The following is an 18,674-nucleotide window of genomic DNA, read 5'->3' as shown; positions in this document are numbered from 1 at the left end:
AAAAATAAAGAAAGAAAAAAAATAAAGGTATTGTGCCCAACTACAACTAAAAAATAAATATTTTTAAAATGATAATAATAACTGAAATTAAAAGGCTCAATAGACGGTTTGGTAACAGAATGGAGGAGACTAGAGGAGAGAGTCAGTGGGTCAGGAAGAAGGAGACGGAATTAGAGAGTCTCCCTGGGAGGATCACCAATGAGAAAACAGGAGGAGTACGTGGGACCAGAAAAGAAGATGTCAACTTTCCTTTTTGTTTTTTGTTTTGTTTTGTTGGTACCGGGGTGCTCAACCACTGAGCCGCATCCCCAGCCCTTTTTATATTTTATTTAGACACAGGGCCTTGCTAAGTTGCTGAGGCTGGCTTTGAACTCGCAAGCCTCCTGCCTCAGACTCCAGAGCCTCTGGGATCACATGCACACGCTACGTGCTTGGCACAAACTTCTGTGTCCCAGAGGGGAGAAGAAAGAGGGCCAGGCTGGTCGAAATGATGGCTGGAAACTCTCCACTTTTGGGAGAAGAAAGAGGGCCAGGCTGGTCGAAATGATGGCTGGAAACTCTCCACTTTCCCAACAGACACAACCTACAGGGGCAAGAAGCTAAGAAAATCCCAAAGAAGAAAACCCCAAAGACAATCCCGCTGAGATATACCATAAATAAATTGCTGAAATCAGAAGCCTGAGGGGGAAAACTGTAAAGTAACCACTTTACCTAAAAGGGTGAAAGCAAATTTATCACCAGAAACCACAACGGCCAGAAGAAAGTGATGTGATACTTTTTCCAAGTACAGAAAGAAAAAGACCCAGAAAATCCTATATTCAATGAAAATCTCCTTCAGAAGTGAAGAAAGAAAACAAGACATTCTCAGATACAGGAAAATTAAGAGAATTTGTCAAAAGCAGACAACTTCTAAAGGAGAGTCTCTAAACAGAAGGAAATGATTAAAAAAAAAAGAACATCAGAAAAGAAAATAAATATATAAGTTAGACATGAATAGACAAAAGAATTCTGAAGGAACAGAGTTGGAGGACTTGTGCTTCCTGATTTCAAAACCTACTGCAAAGCCTTGGGACATAGTTTGGTGGTTTCTTGAAATGCTAAATAAGCAATTACTATATAAAACAGTGTGTAATGATATCAATACGGATGTACAGAGCAACGCAACAGAATAGGAGACTCACGTAGGAAAGGAACAGACATAGCACCCAAACATTTTCAATAAGAGCCCCAAGACCATTCAATGCAGAAAGGATGCTCTTTACCCAGGCACGGTGGTGCATGCCTGTAATCCCAACGGTTCAAGGGGAGAATTTGGAGTTCACAGCCAGCCTCAGCAATTCAGCGAGGCCCTAAGCAACTCAGCAAGCCCTGTCTCTAAAAATAAAACATAAATAAAAGGGCTAGGGATGTGGCTCAGTGGTTAAGCACCCAGGGTTGAATCCTTGGTATCAAAAAAGAAGGAAAGGACAATCTTTTCAACAAGCAGTAATGGGAAAATTATAGTTGTAGATGGACAGAATGCCTTTATTTTATTGCTTATTTTTATGTGGTGCTGAGGATTGAACCTAGTGCCTCATGCATGCTAGGCAAGCACTCTGCCACTGAGCTACAACCTCAGCCCCAGTAATGGGAAAATTATACATCCACATGCAAGAAAATGAAATTGGACCCTTACCTAGTACCATGCATAAAAAATTAACTCAAAATGGATCAAAGACCTAAAAATAATAGTTATGGTGGTGCAAACCTGCAATCTCAGGGACTCAGGTGGGAGGCTGAGGCAGGAGGATAACAAGTTTGAGGCCAGCCTCAGAAGCTTAGTGAGGCCCTAAACAACTTAGTGAGTCCCTGTCTCAAAACAAAAAAATAAAAAGGGCTGGGGATGTGGCTCAGACAGTTCAGTGAAGAAAATACACAGATGGCAAATAAGCACATGCAAAGATATGTCACATCTTTAGCCACCGAGAAAATTCAAATTAAACAGCAATGAGATACCACTTCACAGCTATCGGGATGACTGAAGCGAAAAATGGCGTCAATACCAAATGATGCTAGTGAGAATGTGGAGAAACCAGATGCTCCATACCGGTGACAAGGCCAAGTGGTCCAGGCCCTGGGACACAGTTTGGTGGTTTCTTGAAGTACTAAATACGCAGTTACTATACAACCCAGAAATTGCACTCGGCACTGATCCCATCAAAAGGAAGATTTGTCATCACCCCAAATCCTGTCCATGGATGTTTATTGCTATTTTTATTGATCAAAGACTCAACCTGGAAATTGACAGATATCCCTAGACCAAAATATGTATACCCACACCACAGAATACTACTCAGCTATGAAAAGGAATGAATTACTGATACACGTAACAATCCAGTTGAATCCCCAGAGAATCATGCTGAATGAACAAAGCCAACCCCGAAAGGTTATGCACATATGATCCCATTTATGTGATATCCTTGAAATGACAGAATGGAGAACAGATCAGGGGCCAAAGCGGGCTGAGGTTAGAGATCAAGTAGGTGTGGCGTGTTGACCTCCCGTCCGTGATATTGTACTATAATTTTGCAAGCTGTTACCATTCAGAGAAACTGGGCAAAGGGCAGTAGGGTCTGTAGGATTTTTTTTTTTCTCCTCCTAGTGCTGGGATCAAGCCCAGGGTTTTGAGCTTGCTAGTCGAGCACCTTCTTAAAATTGTAGGTGAATCTACAATAATCTCAAAATAAAAAGTTTAATTAAAACAAAAAAGATAGTATCTCTGCCGTACCAGCAGCAACAGAGTGTGCTTACCCCACTTACAAGTATTCTATTTTAATTTTTCTTCTGTTTTTTTTTTTTTTATATTTGTTCTGTTTAGATATATATGACAGGGGAGTGCCTTTGGACACATGATACATCCATGCAGTATAAGTTATTCTAATTAGGATCCCATTCTTGAGGTTGTGCATGGTCTTTCCCATTCCCATCTCCCTCCCTCCCTTCATTCCCCTTTGTCTAATCCAGTGAACTTCTGTTCTTCCCTCCCCACCACACACACTTCAATTTTTAGAACAGCCTAATTTGCTAGTCAAACAAAACTCTTTGCAGATTGAATTCTGCCCGGGGCTGCAATTCACAACTCCGGTCCAAGCTCCGGAAACATCCTTTAGCACAGGAATCCAATGAGATTGACAGCCAAGTGAAAAATGCACATTTAGTGACATGCATTATTGCTACTATTTATTTCTCAGCCTCACACACCAAACAAATACCTCACACCACAGTCACATGCACAGCCCACCACAGATGCCATATGTTCTGATGTCCGAGTTCAGTCACATCACACGTGCACACACACACATACACACACACACACACACCAGCACCACACTGACACCCAGATGCTCAGCAAGTTAAAAAGGACACAGCAACTGCAGCATGCCTGGGTGGTGCCCTGAGCCACTCGACCCCAGGGCTCTACATGGTCTGTGCCCTGAGCCTGGGCATCTGCAGCCCCAAATTCCTCAAGCCCTAAGCTCCTCCCTCCTCGATTCTGATCTCCTGCAGCCTGGAGATGGCAGGATTTTGATCCTGTAGAGATTGCAGAGCACAGGCTGGGGCAGAAGAAAGGGGAGGAGTCCACAGGTGTCTCTGCTAGGAGGAAGTGGGCAGTGGGACCCGGGGTCTGCCTGTGGAGGGGTGGACACCAGGAGGGAGGGAGGGGCGGGCTGGCCCTTTGGCTCTGGGCGCTCTTCTCTCGGTTCTCTAGCCCCCCCCCCTACAGCGCATGCGATCCTCTACCCACAGCGCCTGGTCACCCCTTCCCTGCCAGCTCCTGCCCCACTCCTGCAGCCCAGCCTTGGAACTCCACTTCCCTCCAGTCACAAAGTGCCTGCTTCAGGGTCCAGTCCTGGAGTGACTGTCACACCTTGGGCCGTGCTGATGCTTTTGGATAGGAATGTGGGTGGGGGTGTCCATTATGCCTGAAGATTCCAAGCCTTTTCCATTCCTAGACACCCTGACCCCACCCTCTTGGGCCCATGTCTACCCAAGCAACACACCCACACAGACAGACACACACCAAGGCCCCAGCACTACAGTGGCTTTTATTTTAACAGCTTAATGAGGTATAATTTCCATACCATGGAACTCAACAATTCAAATTGCACAACTCAATAGTTTTTGTTATGTTTTAAGGACTGATGCAACCACAGCACAATTAATGGAGAAGACTTTCATTACCCCAAAGGAAAAAATAATACCCTTATCAGTCACTTCCCACTTCTAACAAAACCTTACCCAGGACCCCATCTTTATACATTTCCCTAATCTGGATATTGTTTATAAATAGAATCATACAGTAGGTGCTCTTTTGTGAATGGCTTATTATATTCTTTTTTAGAAACCAAATAATATTCCATTGTATGGATATGTTACTTTTTTTTTTTTCCTTTGGTACCAGGGAGTGAACTCAGGGGCACGTAACCACTAAGCTACATCCCCAGGCCTATTTTGTATTTTATTTAGAGACAGGGGCTCACTGAGTTGCTAAGCACCTCCCTGCTGCTGAGGCTGGCTTTGAATTTGTGATCCTCCTGCCTCAGCCTCCCCAGATGCTGGGATTACAGGCATGCACCACTGTGCGGGGCTGAATATGCTGAATTTTTTTTTTAAATCCATGGTACATTTGTTTATCCATTCATCAGCTGGTGGACATTTAGGTTGTTTCTACCTTTCGGCTATTATGCATAACGCTGCTATGAACATTCGTGTACAAGTTTTTTTTTCACATGAACATATGTCTCCATTGCTCTTGGGTGAATACTGGAAGTAGAATTGCTAGGTCATATGCAAACTCTATGTCCAAACTTTTGAGAATCTGCCAGACTGTTTTCAAGAGTGTGCACCATTTTACATTCCCACCTGCAGAGTCTGAGGGTTGTGATTGCAATTTCTCCACATCTTTGGCAACACTTGTTATGGTTAATGTTTTGATTACAGCCATCCTGGCGGGTGTGAAGCGGTATCTCTCTGCAGTTTTGTGGGGGTTTGTTTTTGTTTTTCACCAGGGGCACTCAACCACTGAGCTACATCCCCAGCCCTTTTTAATTTTTTTTTTAATTTTGAGATAAGGTCTTGATAAGTTGCTCAGGACCTCGTTAATTGCTGAGGCTGGCCTTGAACTCACAATCCTCCTGCCTCAGCCTCCTGAGCCGCTGGGATGACAGGCACAAGCCCCGCACCTGGCAGATTGATTCCATTTCTTGGCTGCTGTGAATAGTGCTGATGCCTCCTGAACATGCTGAGTTCGTTTCCTCTGGACATCCACCCAGCGGTGGCACGGCTGGTCCTGTGGTGGTTTCCTTTTCCGTTTTCGTGAGGGGCCACCACCCTGTTTTCTATAGCTGCTGTACTAACACACCCTCCCGCCAGCAGTGTGCAAGGGTCCCCTTTCCCTCATCCCCTTTGGCACCTGCTATCTTTGGCCATTCTAATTGGAGCGAGGCCACATCTCGTTGTGGTTTGATTTCCTTTCCTGTTTGTCACCTGGATCATTTGTGTTTCTATATTGAGTTGTAAGGACCAGGGTAGATACTGAGTGCAATGTTGATTGATGATCTGTTTGTCCAGAACCAAAGTCTTATTTGCCAAGTCCCTGAAGTTTGGCCCCTGGGCATGAAGCTCTCTGTCCTGCTTGCCCTGCCCAGCAGGTCTGTCTCACCCAGGCTCAAAAACAAGGCCCTTCGTTCCTGCCCATCCCTCTAACCCTAGCAGCACAGAATCAGCCCCTTCTCACAAAGAAGGCAATTGACACTCAGTATGGGTGGACAGGACCTGCTCAAGGTCTAATAACCCACGAACCTTTGCATACCCTGCCTGGGTTGTTTTCTGCCTCTTGGTACGTTTAGGTTTTCTACTGTTGCCACAATCCTAAGAGGTGAGTCATGGGAACATCATTTTCCTCACTTTACAAGGGAGGAAACTGAGGTTAGAGAAGATGACGTGACTCTCCCCAGCCGTGGAGTCAGCAAGAGTCAGTCAGAGCCATGGCAGCCAACCCTGGCACAACTGGCTGTCCAGTGGAGGACCATGCTAGGGCCAAAAGCCCGCCACCTCAGCTCCCGACCTACTGCCTGGGGTAGAGGGGAGTCTACCTTTGTTCCCGGTCCAAAGCCACCCCCACTAAAAAGGACCTGGGCTACAGGAGAGCCACCTCCACCCAGCACCCAGCTGGGCCCTCTGGCACTCCCAGCCCTGCCCAACAGGCCCAGCCCAAGACCTTTGCCCTTGCAAGAAGAAGGACCCTGGTTTCCATGGGCCTCTGGCCCTGATTACCTGAATCTTCTATCACTCCAGGCCAGGGCTCTTACGATTTGAGAGATGGGAAGCAACCCAGAAAACCCCTGAACCCAACTCATGGTCTTGCATTTTGGCAAAGGAGGCCTTGGTTTCCACTAGATTACAAACTCCCCCACCACCTTGTCCAGGGAACACAGTGTGGGAGGGCCACAGCAGGTCAGGATGCAGAAACAAGAGAAGTCACTAAACCAACAATCAACTGAGAACAGTGCTGGGGTTGCAACAGAAATGACACCGGCAGCACTGGGGATACAGCTCAGTTGGTAGAGTGCTTGCCTTGATGCACAGGGCCCGGGGTTCAATCCCCAGCACCATAAGAAAAAGAGAAAGAAGAAAGAAATGACATCTGGCAAAAATTCATGGTCCTCTTGGAACAGACTGAGAAAAACAATAAAATATTATAAGAAGAATATAGAGTGTGTCAGAAGGTATTAAACTGCTAAGGAGCCTGGCTGGCATGCTGGTGCAGGCCTGTAATCCTAGCAACTCAGGAGGCTGAGGCAGGGGCCAGCCTGGGCAACTTGGTGAAATCCTGTCTCAAAATATTTTTAGAAAATATATAAAGGGCTGGGGATGTGGCTGAAGCGGTAGCACACTCACCTGGCATGTGTGCGGGGGCTGGGTTCGATTCTCACACACCACATAAAAATTTTTTTAAAATAAAATAAAGATATTGTGTCCACCTAAAACTAAAAATAAATAAATAAATTCTAAAATTTTTCTGAAACTCGAGGAGACTATAAAATACGAAAAGGGACAGGTCATTGTGAGCTAAGTAGCTGCAATTTTAAATAAGGTGGTCAGGGATGACCTTGTTGGGCACAAAACCTAAAGGGGGAAAAGTAAGCCAGAATGTCCATGCAGAGGGGACAAGTGGAGGGGCCAACAAGTGCGGGGCCCTGAGGCAGGAGCCCTGGCACGCCGGAACAAAAGCCGGGAGACCCCCGTGCTGCGGTGAGGGGAAGAGGCGATTGTGGGAGATGTCAGGACCCCCTCCCCAGACCAAGTCTGAGAGGCTCCGAGCTGGTGGGGAGCGCACAGGGCTGGGAGCAAGGTCTGAGCGGGTGTTTGACTTTTCATTTTTGCCTGAATTAAATCGTTCACCACCACTTCATTCAAGTTCCCCGTAGAACTCACTCGGGGCCCAAAGGAGGGAAGAGGAGGCTCGGTAGGGGAGGGAACTCCGTGGGGGAAGGTGGCTGCGGGGAGGGAAAGGCATCCAGGCTCACCGCCAGCGGAGGGGGCTGGACCCGGGCTGGAGAAAGAGTTCAGCACCAGTCTCGGTGACCCGGGTCCCTCAGCAGGCAGTCCCCGGCTTCCGAGCCCACCTCCAGGACTGAGCAACCCCACCGGCCCGGATGAGGCGGGAAGATACAAGACTTGCGCTGTTTCCAAGGCTGGAAGGACCCCGAGCAGGTGCGCAGTCGCCGGTTCCAACCAACGGCCGCGGCCACGCCCCCGCCGGCGCTCCCGGGCTGAGCAGTCCCAAGAGTTGGCCGCGCCCCCATCCCACGCCTCCCGCTCCTTAGGCGCCGAAAATGGCAGGGGTGGGAAGGGTACTGGAAGTCAAGCAGTTTGTAGTTTGCACCCCAAATCCTTGAACCACTCGTTGCCCCTCCTGCCCCAGGGAATTTTTTTCTGAGCTTGGGGACAAAGAGCGAGGAGCGGGGGTTGGGGAGAGCCCGCAGGTCCCGCCCTTAGCACCCCCCACCCGGGCACACACCGCTCCTGGCCAAGTCCTTCCTCCCAAGGCACTTGGTGAAAGTGGGAGGGGGGCCACGTCACTGTCCCCAGGCCTGGGAGACCGCGGCCCCGCCTCCCCCCCCCCCCGCCGGAGCTCTGGGCACCAAGCTAAAAGTAACCGGCCCCTGCCCAGAGCCAGACCAGTCCCCGCGCCCGCCCACAACGCTACAGGTGCAGGGGCAGCCGCGGCGCCAGCGCGCAGAGCCGAGCCGTTAGCGTGCGCCGTCGGTGAGTCGGTCAGTTGGTCCGTAGCTCCGGGCGTTGGTCTGTGTGTCAGCGCGCCGCGGCTCCAGCCCAGGCCCAGCGGCACACGGCCTCTCTCCTCCCAGCACCCGGAGTCGCCGGTAGAGCCGGCTTCGGCACAGCAATCATGTCCATGGGCCTGGAGATCACCGGCACCTCGCTGGCCGTGCTGGGCTGGCTGTGCACCATCGTGTGCTGCGCGCTGCCCATGTGGCGTGTGTCGGCCTTCATCGGCAGCAGCATCATCACGGCGCAGATCACCTGGGAGGGCCTGTGGATGAACTGCGTGGTGCAGAGCACCGGCCAGATGCAGTGCAAGATGTATGATTCCCTGCTGGCGCTGCCGCAAGACCTGCAGGCGGCCCGCGCCCTCATCGTGGTGGCCATTCTGCTGGCCGCATTCGGGCTCCTCGTGGCACTTGTGGGCGCCCAGTGCACCAACTGCGTACAGGACGAAACGGCCAAGGCCAAGATCACCATTGTGGCTGGCGTGCTCTTCCTGCTGGCCGCCCTGCTCACCCTCGTGCCAGTGTCCTGGTCCGCCAACACCATCATCCGGGACTTCTACAACCCAGTGGTGCCGGATTCCCAGAAGCGGGAGATGGGCGCCGGTCTGTACGTGGGCTGGGCGGCCGCTGCAATGCAGCTGCTGGGCGGCGCGCTGCTCTGCTGCTCGTGCCCACCCCGCGAGAAGTACGCACCCACCAAGGTCCTCTACTCCGCGCCGCGCTCCACCGGGCCCGGCATGGGCACCGGCACCGCCTACGACCGCAAGGACTACGTCTGAGGTGTCAAAAGCAGACAGAGTCCTCCGCCGCCACCGGGAGCTGGAGCTCCCACCAGTCCGGCCTGCGGTCTTCAGTCCGAGATCGAACCACCCCCAGGTGCCAGGCAGCTCTCAAGACGGACTGGGAGAGGCCGGCCCGGCGCCCCCTTCTCCAGCCGCCACCCCTTTTCGGACCAGAAAGCTGGACCGCGGGACCTAAGGACCGACCCGTATGAACAACAAAACCTCACCTTTTTTGAGCGCCGGGCTGGGGTGGCCGCCGCTACTTGCCAGCCCCATCGGGCGCGACTCCCAAGCCCGCGTTGGGCAGGGACCGGCAGCCACGAAACGGGGCACTTGTTATTTTTCAATAAAAGTTTTTCCTTTTGCAGTTGCTGGCGCCTCCTTGTCCTGAGCGCCGGCGGTCCTCCACCTCCCTGCTGAGTGCCGCCTCGGGGGTCGCCCTAAGCTGGATTCCCCCTCTCGCGATGGATGGAGCTCAGAACAGGACCGAGGTTCAGTAACGCGGGAGTGGGGGTGTAAATTGAGCGTGGTGCTCACTGGGTGGTCACTTGCCGACCCACTGGGAATTTGGGCGCTGAATCTACAGAGCCTGTGCGGCCAAAGCCCAATCTAGAGAGTCGGGCACGCTGCAGGCTTGGCTGTGGGAGGTCAGGGGAAGGTGGCAGGGACCCTCCTCTCACAGGATGTGCCTGTTGGTTGTGCTTGGAGCTGGATCCTCCCCAGTGCCGCTGCACTTGACCGTCTCCGTGCGCTGTGTGAAAGTGCACATTTGATACTGTGATTTCATATTTGGAGAAAGAAAACAAAAAGACCTATTGTTTGAATTCAACTCACCACCAAAAGGAAAGCTGGGCAAAATCTCACCTGGAGGAGAGATGAGAACAAGATCCCATCTTCTTCCTGGGGCCCTCCAGAATGGGAAAGAGGGAGAACTGAGAATATACATCTCAAAGGGGCTAGAGGTCAACAATGTTGAGAAATACTTGTGTCTCAGAGACAGGTAAAGGGCTCAGTGCTCAGGCCCAGGGCTAGAGAAGAAAGACTCCTGTGCTCAGAAAAGGTGGGAAAGAAAGGTAGGGTAGCAGTCATTTCTGTGAGATAGTGGGGCAGAAATAACACAGAGCAAGACAGGAAGGGCTCCAGGTACATGCTCTGCAAATGTCAGGGTGTTGTGTTTCATGTTAAATAAAGAATTGGGGGAGGGGGCTGGGGCTGGGGCTCAGCCATAGATCCCTCACCTAGCATGGGCGAGGCCCTGGGTTCAATCCTCAGCACCACACAAAAATAAAATAAAGATATTGTGTCCATCTACAACTAAAAAATATAATATTTTTTAAAAAAGAATTTGGGGGGAGCCTGCTGATGTGGTACTAGCCTATAATCCCAGCCTCTCGAGAGGCTGAGGCAAGAGAATTGCAGTTTTAAAAAGATATGATTTGTTGGGGAGGAGAGCATGAGGTTGGGTGCAGGTGGGGCAGAACCTGAGCAGAGCAGTTAAGGAAGCAAGATTCCCTGGATTTGAGAGCCACTCAGATGTGCAGGGAAAGGCAGGAAAGGATCTAGGATAACCCACCCTCAATTTTCCACCAGATCAGAGATTGGATGGTGGTGCCATTTACCAAAAAATGAGCCCAGGTTTCTGGGGGAAGCTGATGGGTTCCATTGGGGGCATATTGAGTCGGTCGAACTCCTCCAGGACATTATGGTAGAGACACCCAGGAAGCAGGAAGCAGGAGGGCGTGTTCCCAGGTCTGGTAAACTGGGAATGGTGAACATACATACAGATGGCAATCGAAACCTGGGAAAGCATGAGGTCAGTCCAGAAACCAAAAAGAGAAAGAAAAAAAAAAAGTGTTTCAAGGAGGCGGTGTTTGCAACCGTGTCTCTAGGCTACCAAAGTGGTCAAGCAGATAAGGCCTGAGGAGTAGCCATGGGATTAGGAACCCCAGGGATGGGCACAGGTAGCCTTAGCAGAAGGTGTCGGGGACAGAGGCAGCCGAGGGAAAAGTGAATGGGAGGTGGGAAGTCAAGGTGCAACCTGGAGACCACCTGTCCAAGAGGCAGGCTCACTGGGAAGGTTGGGGCTGGTGACTCAAAGGGGAGCAGGTGTCTGACATTGGGGAGACTTGAAATGGTTTCCAAATGATTGGATCTTGAACTCATTTTAGCCGCAGCAAAGCGAAAGCTCAGTAAAATCCTCGAGGCCCCTGGATTTCTAAGGAGAACACTTTAGCACCAGAAAAATTCTCATCTTGGTTAAGAAATGCCAACATGTTGTCACCTCCATGACCCAAGGAAGAGGAGGCGGGTTACTATTAATAGCAAGTGACCCCAGATTAGGGTCACTCCCCATAAGATCCCAGGAAAGGACTGGGCGGTTGGAAGACTGTCCCCAGCAGATTCCACTTAGAGAACACTCTTCTTGAGGGGGGTGGGGCTCAGGAAGGGCGAAAGTGAACCTGTGGCCAGGAGGTGATTGACAGAAGGCTGGGGAAGCAGCTCGGTGAGAGGGAGGGCTCAAGGAGGGAGGGGCTTGGAGATGGGAGGGGCTTGGAGGTGAGAGGCTTAGGGCTAGGAGGGAAGAAGGGAACTGAGGGAAGAGTTTTCTCTAGGCCTGTCTGGAATTTGAGGCAGTGGACAGAGGGCTAAAGTTTGTCCCTCCCTCCACCCCCAGCAAACCCTTGCCAAGGGAGCCAGATTGCACCAAGCCAGAACTAAGGGACATGGATGGCCTCTTTGTCCTGGTTACTCATTGACTATCAGCTTCAAGCGGGCAACCTGAACACTCCTCTCCCTGCCAAGTTGAAGGCCAGTGCCAACCTGCCCTGGTAGCTCACCCAGTACCCCCAAACCAGAGGGGTATGACAGAGAAGGGAGACAGACCCATTCCTGTGTTGGGCAGGCAGGGATCGGGGGCCTCAGACTCTCCCCTGGCTGCCTACTGGTCTCCCCAAACCTGGGCACCCCGGGACCTCCTGAGGGAATGGGGGAGGGGGAGTAAGGAGACGTCATTGCTAGGTCCTCTCCCTTGTGGTTCTAGCTTTGCCCTCCCCTCCCGGGTCTCGGTTTCCTGTCATTTCCACAAGGGAGCTGGACCAGATGCCCCATGAGGTGCCATCTTCACCTCCTGCAGAGGAAAATTAGCCAGAACCAAACACACCAGGGGCACTTTCCTCATCTACAAAATGAGTGTGATAATAGCATTGAGTTGGGTTAAGGAATAGTTGAATGAGCCCCTGGTACCCCTTAGCCCATCTCTTCCCATCACCCACACAGTACCCCATACTGTTGTTATGGTTGTCAGACTTCCCACCAGAAGGTCATCTCCCGAATCCTGAGCTTCTCTGTCTGCAGCACCCAGCAGGTGGCACAGGGAGGCTGGTCAGAGATGATTCTGGAATGAAGGCAGGCCTGCCTGCTTGCATGATGCTAGGTACACAGTAGGAGCTTAATTAACGCGTGTTCACGTGGTTAATATTTTGGTATATTCAATCAGGCAGGAGCTGGGGGACTTGGGGAAGATGGAGGATTTGTGAGAGAGTCCCTGGGTTTCTTCAAAATCCACAACCCTGGAGCCCCCTGCCAGGCAGCCCCAGGGCTTGTCTCACCCCACTTCCAACTTGTCCCCAGGGCATCCCAGACTTGCCACACCTGTTTGAGCTCTTCTTCCTGCTCAGAACAAAAGCCAAGTGCTTGGCCAAACAAACACTGTTATTGAGGCTCCCTCAAGGTCTGCTGCAGGCCTGAAAGGAGCACACTGCCTTTCTTTCTTCCCCACCAGGTTCCAGTAAAGGTCACCCGTGCCACTGGTGAGCTGGTCAAACAGCCAGCAGGAGCTCCCAGTTCATCTGTAAGCAGGTGATGCTGCCCTTGGTACTGGCAAGCCCCCTGAGGCTCACAATGTGATGGGACTGGTTTCAGGTCCTGCCACCCTCTGTCAATGACCTGCCAACCTTCGTGTAACTTCTAGACGTACCCCCTCTCTTCACTTGTACTGCCATAGCTCCAGGGGCCACCGCTGTCATTCTGTTACAGCCCCAGAGGCCCGGCTATGCCCCTTTCTAAGCCATTCGCCACAGAACCATCTGGAATTGGACCATGTCCTTCCTTTATTAAAATCCTTCAGGCCCTCTTACTCCCAGATGGCTCTTAGGACCCACCAGGCTCTGGCCTGCCTTAGCCCCTCCAGGGGCAGGTCCTCCTGTGTCTCCACATGGTCCCACCTCCTCCCCACCCCAGCCACAAAGGCCGCCCCCCTGGCCATCCTTTCTCTCCTCCAAAGTCCTATGCCCGCTGGACCCTATGCCCGCTGGACCTTGAGTCTCAGCACAGATCCCTTTTTCTTGGTACAGGCACCCAATCTCACCTTACCCATGGGGCAAACTTAGAGGTTCCTTCTTATCTCCGTTGAGGGAATGTTCCCTGATACCCCTGCATCCGGGAACACACCACAGCACTGGTCACTCTGGTCCACTGTCTCCTCTTCGCTTGTCTTCCTCCTGCCTCTGAACCCTCCATCTACAAGGGGCCCTGAACATTTTGTTGGCCTTTGTATATCCGCTGCCAACACTGAACTGAGGCTCAGTAAAGAGAAGCCAGGTGAGGCGGTGCCAGCCTGGAACCCCAGCAACTCAAGAAGCTGAGAAGGAGGATCGGAAGTTCAAGGCCATCCTCCGCAACTTAGTAAGGCCCTGTCTCAAAATTAAAAAATTAAAAGGGCGGGGAATGTGGCTCAGAGGTAGAGCACCCCTGGGTTCCATCCCTAATACTGCAAAAAAATAATTAATTAAAATAATCATAATAATGGGGAGGCATTGTCACCCAGCCTAGAGAAGCAGAGGGGGAAACCAAGCTACAGGAACGGGGCTGAGAGGCGGAGGGAGGGAAAGGATACTGCGCGGTAGCAACCTGTACAAGGACAGACACCACCTCTGCTGGAAGGGCAGAGAACAGATTCAAATGCCATAACTAGTATTTTTTATTAATTTTTTTAGTTGTCAATGGACCTTTATTTTATTTATATGCAGTGCTGAAAACTGAACCCAGCGCCTGCTCTCTACCATGGACTTACAGCCCCAGCCCTATAATGAGCATTTTGATGATATCCAATAGGAGAAAAATGCCAGGCGCGGTTGTGCATGCCTATAATCCCAGTGGCTGAGGAGGCTGAGGTAGCAGGATCGTAAGCTTAGAGCCAGCCTCAGCAACAGTGAGGTGCTAAGCAACTCAGTGAGACCCTGTCTCCAAATAAAAATACAAAATAGGGCTGGGGATGTGGCTCCTGAGTTCAATCCCTGGTACAAAAAAAAAAAAAAAGCAGGGCTGGGGATGTGGCTCAAGCGGTAGCGCGCTCGCCTGGCATGCGTGCGGCCGGGGTTCGATCCTCAGCACCACATACCAACAAAGATGTTGTGTCCGCCGAGAACTAAAAAATAAATATTAAAAAAAAATTCTCTCTCCTCTCTCACTCTCTCTTTAAAAAAAAAATAATCCATTACAATTGCTGGGTGCAAGGATTGAGTGAACATGGACAATATCACGTCTGACCTGCTAGATCCCAAGTTCGCTGACCACTGCACGTCCCTGCCTCTCCTCAGTATCTTCCTGTTGGTGTAACACATATCAGTACAACAGTTCTGGAGGGCAATTTGTCCACTTCTATTAAAAAACTAAAGTCTCTTGAGTCTGGGATTGTAGTTCAGTGGTAAAGCACTTTCCTAGCGTGGCATGAAGCCCTAGGTTACATCCCCAGAACCACCAGGATTTTTTTTCTAATTTTTAAGATAAATTCTCTTAAATATAAAAATACTCTGAGACCCTGCAATTTCAAAAGAGAGGGTTGTTCAGAAAACACCCTGTGCAAGGATGGGGCTATGCATTCCACCCACCCACAGAGGACCGGACCAGAGCCCCAGCTCCAGAGGTGACTCATGGCTAGACCAATCCCATCATGGTGGGGGTTCTCTTTGCCTTTTGGTTTAGAGGGGCATGTGACAGTTCCAGCCAATAAGACAGGAGGGAAGGTCTGCTGGGAATTTGGTTTCTGCGATCCTGTAGAAGAGGCACCTCCTCTTCTTCCCCTGGATGCTATCTTGTCTGATGGGGACCAGCTTGAAATCCAGAAGAGCCCAAGCACGAAGCCAGTGACACAGTTTGGAGAAGAGGAACCTGGAGACCTCTGGAAACATTTCCCACCCACTAATGGTGACCTCCTTGGGACCTCTGATTCCTCTAGATCTCTGCTTGTGGGAGATGCGGCTTATCACTTAAGCCCCAGTTTGACTTGGGGTTTCAGCCCAAGGGGTAAATACAACTCAGCCACCACAAAAAGAATCAGGTACAACAAATCGCACAAAGTGGGCTTGCAAAAATTAATTAATTAATTAATTAAAGCCAACCTGAATCTTGGGGCTGGGGGTGTGGCGCAGAGGTAGAGCACGTGTTTAGCCTGTTGGAAGCCCTGGGTTCCACCTCCCACATCCTGAATTTGATCATTTTTTTTAGATCCAGTATCAATTTACTATATAGGCAAAAGAGAAGGGAGCACATTAAATAGAGAATTAGAAAAATGCAGAATATGCAAATTTCTGTTGAACAAACACCTTCAGACCCTCCTACCAATTTTTTTCCAAGAAAAAAATGAGATGTAGGGAGACCCTCTAGATCAAAAGGGCCCTTAAAAATACACACCCACACAGGGCCAGGCTCCAAGGCACATGCTGTAATCCCAGCAGCTCTGGAGGCTGAGACAGAAGGATCATAAATTCAAAGCCAGCTTCAGCAATAGCAAGAAGCTAAGGAACTCAGTGAGACCCAGTCTCTAAATAAAATACAAAATAGGGATGGGGATGTAGCTCAGTGGTTGAGTGCCCAAGTTCAATCCCCAGTACTCCCCCCAAAATAAATAAAAAATACACACACACACACACACACATACATACATGTATATACATATAAAATCTCAACAGAAAACAGCTGTAAACCTTAATTAATTCCTGATTGAACTGATAATATTTGTGGCATTTGTGAAACAGTTGAAAAAATTTGAGTACACACCTGTAATCCCAGCAACTCAGGAGGCTTAGGCAGGAGGATAAAAGTTTGAGGTCAGCCTCAGCAACTTAGTGAGGTCCTAAGAAACTTATTGGGCTGGGGATGTGGCTCATCCTTCAAAGCATGCTTAGTTTCCCATCCTCAGTGCCTCCCCCACCCAAAAAAAAGTCTGAGTGGACAAATTGATGATATAAGGAATTATTTCTTTGTAAAGTGTATAATGATATGATGGTTTATGAGGGGTTTTTTTGTTGTTTTCTTTTGTTTTTTGTTTATTTGGTACCAGGGATTGAACCCAGCGCACTAAATCACTGAGCCACATCCCCAGCCCTTTTTATTTTATTTTATCTTTATTTATTTATTTATTTATTTTGAGACAAATTGCTAAATTACTTAGGACCTTGCTAAGTTGCTGAGCCTGACTTTGAACTTGAAATCCTCCTGTCTCAGCCTCCCCAGCCAGTGTTTTAAGTTCTTACCTTTTAGAGGAACATAATAAAATAATTACAGATGAAATGATGTAATGTCTGGGTTGTACTTCAAAATAATGTGTAGGTGCAGGGGAGATGTCTGGGGTAGAGATGAAACAAGATTGAATGGTGCAGGGGGTTCACATATCCCTATCTCCCTTTGTGTGTGTGTGTGTGTGTGTGTAGTTGTAGATAGACAATATGCCTTTATTTGTTTAATTTATATGTGGTCCTGAGGATTGAACCCAGAGCCTCACACATGCTAGGCAAGTGCTCTGCCATTGAGCTACAGCTCAACCCACTTTGTATAGGTTTAAATTTTTTCATAATGAAAACTTTTTTAAAAATAGATTTATATTAATAAAAATATATATGTACATCACTCAGAAATCCCTTTTTGGCCGTGTGATTGAACTGCACTCCCTGTCTGCTGCCTCCTTAACCTCAAGGGGACCTGGGGTAGGTCCCAGGACACACACCCTCCCAGGGTTCCTGACTCCCTGGAGGCTGCTGCGTTTCCTAGTTCGGGATGGTGCAGTATCTGCATGTGACCTGGGGTTATCCTCCCTCCCATCACTGGGTCTGGGGCTGTGGCTCAGTGGAAGAGCGCTTGCCTTGCACCTGTGAAGTCCTGGGTTTGATCCTCAGCACCACATAATGATAAATAGATAAAAATACAGCTAAACTTTTTAAAAATACCTAACATAGTGCAAATACTATGCAAATGGTTGTACTATGTCGCTTAGGGACTCGTGGCAAGAAAAAAAAATCCTTGCGTGTTCAATACAGACGCAATTTTTCCCCCAAGTATTTTCAATTCCGAGTTGGCTGAATCATTAACCTGTGGTTGCAGAAGGCCCAGTGCATGGATATGTTCTGGGAGCTGTTCAATCTTTTTCTTTTCTTTTTTTCCCTTAATTTTGAGACAGGGTCTTGCTAAATTGCTGGGCTGCGGGAACCTGATCCCCAGCGTGGCCTACAGGCGCGTGCCACCGCCCTGTCCCGCAGCGCCCATCCTTCCAGAGCCCTTTCCCTGCTCCGGTCCCCAGCAGAAGCCGCCCTCACGCCGCCTGGCCACTCCTGCCTGCCCCTGCCCACACCCGGCCTCCACTCCCAGGACTCCGCAAGGCCACCGGTGCCTCCGTGTAGTCACCGTCAAGCTCCTCTCCCACGCTTGTGACCAGGGACGGCTGGCTCCCGTGCCCGCCTGGGCCGCCCGCCCTGTAGGAGCCACCCTCACCTGACCTCCCTCCTCCCTGCGCCGGCCTCCCCCTCCCACTCAGGCGTCCGCTGGTTGGGCTCTCTTCTCTTCCTCCAAGATGCTCTTCTCTTTGATCGTCTCCACGCTGCTAAGCTCTGTGATCATGGGCAATTAATTAACCTCTCTGAGGTGCCGTTCTCCCATCCATAAAGGGGATCTAAGTGATAACGTGCGCTCTCGAAGTCGTTAGGAGGATTAGCTGGGTTAATGGATAGAAAGCACTGGCAACAGTGGCTGGCACATGCCAAACCCTCAGTAAAGGTTAACTGTTTTGAGCTCTCAGGGACATTTCAAAGGGAACATGCCCCCAGGTGGAACTCTAGGTTCTTACCACTAATTCCCTAGAGATGAAAGCAAAGATTTCTCCATCTCTGTAAACAAAGCAAGGACCCAGCCTGGATGTGGTCCTGATTGCTTCTCCTCCCTCATCACCATCTCCCTTCCTACCCAGGCAATTCTTCATCAAGCTTCTTAACTCTAGCTCCAAATTACAGGCCAAACCTACCCATCTCTCTCCACCTCCACCTTCACCTTCCAGTCAAAAGTCACCATGGAGCATCCATTGCAGGCTGGGGATGTGGCTCTGGGACAGAGCGCTTGCCTTGGCTGTGCAAACTCTGGCGTTCCATTTCCAGCCAACCCAGCAGATGTCCCAACTCAATATCTACATTTGTGCCTCCTAATTGATTTGTGTCTCCTCCATTTCCTCTCTAACCTGTTCCCCCTCTTCTGGTTAGCCAAGCAGTCTTTGGCTAACTGGGGAGGCTGGGGCAGG

The 18,674-nt window shown here is 50.0% G+C and overlaps 1 protein-coding gene across 1 annotated transcript; it reads left to right on the top strand.

Moving 5' to 3' along the window:
- Nucleotides 1-8,165: 8,165 nt before the first annotated feature.
- Cldn3 (claudin 3) lies at nucleotides 8,166-9,482 on the top strand. Its single transcript, XM_005328528.4, has one exon. It carries the CDS (start codon nucleotides 8,453-8,455, stop codon nucleotides 9,110-9,112), a length of 660 nt encoding a protein of 219 aa, XP_005328585.1. The 5' UTR covers nucleotides 8,166-8,452; the 3' UTR covers nucleotides 9,113-9,482.
- Nucleotides 9,483-18,674: the final 9,192 nt, after the last annotated feature.

The sequence above is a fragment of the Ictidomys tridecemlineatus genome, chromosome 10 (genome assembly GCF_052094955.1).
Source record: "Ictidomys tridecemlineatus isolate mIctTri1 chromosome 10, mIctTri1.hap1, whole genome shotgun sequence".
NCBI classification, from domain to species: Eukaryota; Metazoa; Chordata; class Mammalia; order Rodentia; family Sciuridae; genus Ictidomys; species Ictidomys tridecemlineatus.
Note: the sequence above shows the minus strand (reverse complement) of the source record. Positions and strands in the feature narration are given on the sequence as shown.